General features: G+C 54.5%; 1 protein-coding gene across 1 annotated transcript in view; it reads right to left on the bottom strand.

Annotated features, from left to right (window-relative positions):
• Positions 1–5,182, bottom strand: part of CXXC5 (CXXC finger protein 5) — a 6,710-nt gene extending 1,528 nt beyond the window's left edge. Inside the window, exon 1 of the mRNA XM_009702299.1 lies at positions 4,340–5,182. Within this exon, the coding sequence (XP_009700601.1) occupies positions 4,340–5,125 (786 nt within the window). The 5' untranslated portion in view covers positions 5,126–5,182. The remainder of the gene's footprint in view (positions 1–4,339) is intronic.
• Positions 5,183–5,826: the final 644 nt, after the last annotated feature.

The raw sequence follows: 5,826 nt of genomic DNA, 5'->3' as shown, positions 1-5,826 counted from the left end.
TGTAACTGAGTCAGGTAGCTGGCCGGGCTTGGGGCCATCAGACCCAGGAGCTGCTCAGGACACAGGGGACACCACCCCGCTGCTACCCGGCCATGATGAACAACCTTGTCCCCAACAGAGCAGCCCCCGGCACCACCTGGGACCTCTCAGCGTCTTGCAGGGGAAGAGGAATGAGTCCCACCAGGCTCAATCCCACATGCAACAAAGCGCTCAACAATGGGGACCTCTTTGAAGTCATCTCCAGGAAAGGTGATGTGGGGCAGTGGCCCCAACGGCTCTGTGGTCCTCCTTCTAGGAGAACTTGGAACGCTTCCCAGCTGGATGGGGTGAGAAGCCTGCACAATGTTCATGAGACCATGGGTGGAGTATGCAAGGACCACAACATCTCCCAGTGCCAACAGCCCCCAAGCAAGGCCAAGCCATGCTAGCCAGCAGATAGGGCACACGATCACCAAGAGGACATGCCTCAGAGGGCCCTTTGGTTCCTGCATCTCCAAACAAGCAAGAGACACCAACAGGAAACAAACCACAGGCTGCGGTGATGGGTGTGGGGCAGCAGGCTGGGCTACCATGAGGCGGTGAGGGGGACAGCCAGCCCCAGTACCAGCTCCTGGCATTGAGCCTGTGTGTAGGGCTAGGGCACCTCACACGCTGTCCCAAGAGTCAAAACCATGCCACGTTCAGGTCCCTAGCCCCACGCAGGAGCCAGCCAGCTCTCATTGGGTCCTTCTCTTGAATCAAGACACCCACCAAGCCTCAATGAATAACCAGGGCAGTGTCTCCCCCCCAGCTGGGGCAGTCAATGAGCAGAAAGCTGCAGGCACCACCACTTCCCCAAAAGTCTCTGCAATATGTAAGCATCTGGGGAAGATACAAGTGCCTCTGACCGACGATGCACGGGGCTGTGGCATGGCACACCACCCACGCTGGATCCTGCCCAAGGCGCCGGATGCAGAACCGGCAGGGCAGAGCGTGGCAGACTCACCAGCAAGGGCCACCTACTCAGATACAAGAGAGAGGAACAAGCAGAGGGCTCCTAATGAGTCTGAAAGGAGATGTCTGATACAGGTCACCTTAAACACCTCTTCCCCTTCATTATTAAAGGAAGATGGACAACCAGCTCTAATGTGGATGCCCAGGATAGATATCCCCTCCTCCCCACAATCATAAAATTACGAATCGTTTGGGTTGGAAGGGACTTTGACAGACCACCCAGTCCAACCCCCCTGCTGTGCGCAGGGACATCTTTCAATGGATCAGGTTCCTCAAAGCCTCGTCCAACCTGACCTTTTCAATGATGGGGCAACCACAACTTCTCTGGGTGACTTCTTCAGTGTCTCACCACTCTCATCGCAAAACACTTCTTCCTTACGTCCAACCTAACCCCACCCTCTTCCCATTTTAAAACTGTTGCCCCTTGGCCTGTCACGACAGACCTTGGTGAAAAGTCTCCTTCTGTAAGACTCAGGTGAGGGTGACAGTGACCCTCACACCACCGCTAGCTGGGGCACCACAGCACTTCACCAAGGCGTCTCCAGATGGAGGACAGCTCTGTTAAGTCAAATCCCGACTATTCATGGTCTTCGTGTGACCTTCTGGAGACAAGTCCAGGGTGACCTGTCCAGGGCTGGCCACCAGCCCCTACAGCATTACCTGGGGTTGCTGGGGCTGGCAGAGCCTGGAAGAGCCTGGTCAGTGCAGGGACGTGCTGCTGCCTGCTCCGAGCATCCAACCTGCCTCGCTGGTCTTAGAGCCTCAGCCGGCCACCACTGCACTGAGACACCAGCAGCGGCTGGTTATTCGGGCTCTGTAGATGTGCAGATAAAGCTTAACGGCGGCAGAGGGATTTAGCCCATTTTTTTATGCCACCATAAATGTTTAATTCTTTTTTTTTTTTTTTTAGTGCTTGATTTTAGATCAACATTTAATCACAGCTGCAGCCCCTGTACAGGCTCTCCAAGGACGCTCCCCTGGACATACCAGGCTGGCAGACCAGGATCACTGCCGGCTGCTCTTATCCCAGGCAATGCCACAGCTCCCCGCAGAGGGGGACGATGCTTCACAAAGCTCTATGAAATTTTTCAGCCACATATAAAGGGCCACTGAATGGCCCCTCCTGTACGGGTATCAAGCCCCGCAGTGTGATGACACCCCACCAGGACCAGGGGTCCACGGAGATGCCGAGCTGGCAGCAGCTCTGTGTCCTGGCCACCGCCACCTCCAGATGGGTCTCCAACACAAGGCAGGTGCCGGTGGTTGCCCTAGGGTTGGTCCAATGCAACGTATCACCAAGGCTCATTAACATAGGGCAAGGTTTAACAACCCAGTCATTGACCCAGGTGACCTTGGGACATCAGATGAGGTCCCAGAGTCCCTGTCCGAGCCACATACGGCCACAATCTTGTTCAACCCTACCAAGGTCAACACATGGTGCAAGTGGGTATCCTAAGAGAGGAGAGGATCTGCTCTGAAAAGGGGATGGTGATGCCCTGGAGTGATCCACATCTGCCCAGCTACCCATCCCCACCAGCACAGTGCCTCTTTTCAGCCTCAACACACCTAGGGTTGTGCCCAGGAGGGATGGGGACCCATCTTTGGTGGGACCCAACTCTATCACATGAAGAGCCCTGTTTCAGTGGCTCCAGTTTCTCAGTCAGCCGCAGAATGGGGAAACCAATCAAGGGGGTGACCGTTTCATGGGTTCCCGGCGCTATTTATCATTCCCAGACCGGGCACAGTGCCGGGAGAAGGGAGTGACTCTGCAAGCTCTGAGTCTATTGACCTGCTTTAGGACTCTTTGGAAGAGATGAACTTTTTTTTTTTTTTTCCCTTTCTCCCTTTTTCCAGATCACTGACTCAGCAAATTAGAACAAGAATATAATTTAGCAATACAGCGGTTTTTGAAAGACACAGTCCCCCTCTCCTCATCCCCACCGCCCAAATAGATTTTTTTTTTTCCCCCTTCACTATTCATTCAGAGCTGATGCTAATTGAAAAACGTAGAACGTGGCTAAGAAAATGGTGGGCTGTCTCTTTGGGATGACCAGAGGACGGGCAATGCCCTCGTGCCACGCTGTTCAACCCAACTGATGTCCGGGTGACTTTTTAGCCTTTACCGGATCTGGGGGGGCACTCAGCAGCAGGAAGAAGCATGCCAGCACAGTTGACAGTGGGGTCAACTCCCAGAAAAATCAAACCCAGCTTAAGCACAACATGGGGGGGATCCAGCAGACAGGTCTTGGCCCAGACCACCCACAAGAGCAAGAGGCAGACTCTGTCAGAGCAGTATGCCCACATGCCACCCCTGCACCGCATCCCAGCACTGCTGGCACCCAGCCCTCACCCATGCCATGCCATACCATGCCACCAGCAGCTGCCCATGGCCCCAGCTGAATTTCAGACCCACGTGATGACCCAAGTCACCGGATTTTTCCTGCACTACCTATGCAAATATTGTACCTCCTCGGGGCATTTGGCAAGGTGGTACCCCAACCCAACAGCGGCTTGCAGTGACTCTCCTCCAAGGCCAAGGGCAACACCCATGGGTGGACCATGGTGGGCAGTGACAGCCCAAGTACCACTTCAAAGCCTCACACCAAGAGGATCCAGGCATCCCTGCGCTCAGTAGGTACGGTAGGAGCAGGGATGCTCCCAGTCGAGTCCGGTGCTGAAGCAGGCAGGGACCGCAGCTCAGCTGCCACCGGAAAATCCAGCTGGTGCCTTATGGACTCATCCTGACGGTCCCAGATGGATGTTGGCCCAGGGAGACCCAGCACGACCACAGCACGGGAGATGTTGCCCTGCGCACACTACAGCTGTTTACCACTCGAAACCAGGGACCACTGCACTCCTGCTCAGAGCGAAGTTTGAGCTAAGGGGCTGGGCTCCAGCTGCACCACGTCCGCAGGTTTCACCGTCACCGATTACCCTGATAAGCCACCTCCTGCCTTCCCTATTCTCTGACCCGATTGCCGGGTTAGAAGCTGCTCCCTGGCAGAGGGGAGCTCCAGCCCACCCAGGTCAAGGGATGCCAGCACCGAAATTCAAGCAGAGACCCGCTGCTGCCCATGTCTGCAAAGGGAAGACCGAAACTCAGTATGCCCAGGGACCCCAGGGGGAGACCCCAGCCCTCCTCCCCAAGTCAATCAACGCCAGTACATAAAGGAGGGCGGGGACTGGGGGCACTGGGCAGAGCACACATCTCATGGTGAGAATTGTTAATGGAAAAGGGAAAAAATAAAAAAGTAAGAAGTACCAGGTGTTTTATTATCTAGGGCAAGATCCGAACCCAGGAGCGCAGCCCAAGGAGGGGTTAGGGTGCCTGAGAGGGGCTGGTTACCTCCAGTGCTGCAGAAGGCTTCTTTTTGAGTTCTTCACATTTTCGGAATTTGCAAATCTGGTGGCCAGTTTTGCGATTCCTACAACTGCTGCACTGCTCGCAGTTTATCCGTCTTCGGCAGGGCGGGCACATGCCGCATCTTTTCCGTTTCTTTTTCCCCGAATTGATGGCAGATGCCAACTCATTCTGCATGGGATACTCTGCCAAGCCAGCCATATGGAGCGCACTCTCTGCCAGAAACACGCCGGCAGGGGTCATAATGAAAAGGCCTGGGTTGATGGGAAAAGCCCCCAGGTAAGGAAAATCAGAGGGGCCGTTCATTGTCTCTGCAGCTGAGACTGCCTCCATGTCAGAGATACCAGTCCCGTGGTCGCTTGCGAGAGGAAGATGCTCCTGTACCACTCTTTTGAGCATTTCTGTTGACTGAGCAAACTGTTGTAGGGCGGTCTGTCCTTCTGAGGAGATCTCCGACACCCGGTCTAATTTGCTCAGCATACTAGAGATGTTTTTGTGCTTTGAGGTAGAATGACTTTTATCCACAGTCGCTTCGTTGCCATTAGCTAAGGGGTTGCCTTTCTCCAAATGTTCGCTTATCGAGCTGCTGCTACCAAAGGTGGAATAGTGGGAGAGCGGACGGGACTTCTTAAGACTTTTGTTCAAAGGTTCACTTATTATTCCACTTTTGTTCCTCCTCTCGGAGTTGACGGGGGGTTGAGAGTCATCTTGGTTATTTTTTTCCGTCTCTGGCTTGTTCCCAGTGTCTTGATGGGAGCCCGAATTTGACATGGTGCCCAGAGCACAACAACAAAACCAAACCCAAAATAAAAAAGTAAAAAAAAAAAAAAAAAAAAAAAACACGAAAACCCACCCCCAACGCCAAAGTGAAAGACCCCCAAAGCCCTTCTGGTAGCACCGGCCCTCCAGCCACCGGGGAAAGCTCAGACGGGAACGCTCATCAACGGGGCGTCTCCTCCAGCGTCGGCTGCAGAGGACTTCAGTCCGATGTCAGTGCAAAGACATACTCTGCGACTCTGGTACACAACATGCGGTTCTGGAAGTAGAAAAGAAAAGAGAGTTAGCGCTGGCAAGAGACAAGGGGCTTTTCAAAGCAGCTCTTACTCCATGAAAGTCTCTGCGCCATGAACAAAGAAACTCCAGGGAACGGACCTCGGTGGAGATCCGTTCCGCTGCTCTTTAAAAGGGTCATCATCCAGATAGAAATGGGGGGTCACAGGGAAAGTCCTGGCCTGGTAGCAATGGCACTCCGATGCTTAAAGGCTCTCTGTGCCCGACTCTCCTCCCCGAGGGACTGCAGCCCCAGGGAAATCACGGGGCTCATCTCCTGCTCCGCTCCAGCGGTGTGCAGCCCCCCATGCTGGATGGGACCACAGGTACCCACGGGATGCCCCCAAGTTGGTAGCCGGAGCTTGTTGTGAGGGGTGCCCTGTCCCCACCCTGCAGCCACCCATGTGCTGCACCCTGGCTCC

This window comes from Cariama cristata, unplaced genomic scaffold (genome assembly GCF_000690535.1).
Source record: "Cariama cristata isolate BGI_N322 unplaced genomic scaffold, ASM69053v1 scaffold41646, whole genome shotgun sequence".
Lineage (NCBI taxonomy): Eukaryota > Metazoa > Chordata > Aves > Cariamiformes > Cariamidae > Cariama > Cariama cristata.
The sequence above is the reverse complement of the archived record's forward strand: the minus strand, read 5'-3'. Positions and strand labels throughout refer to the sequence as shown.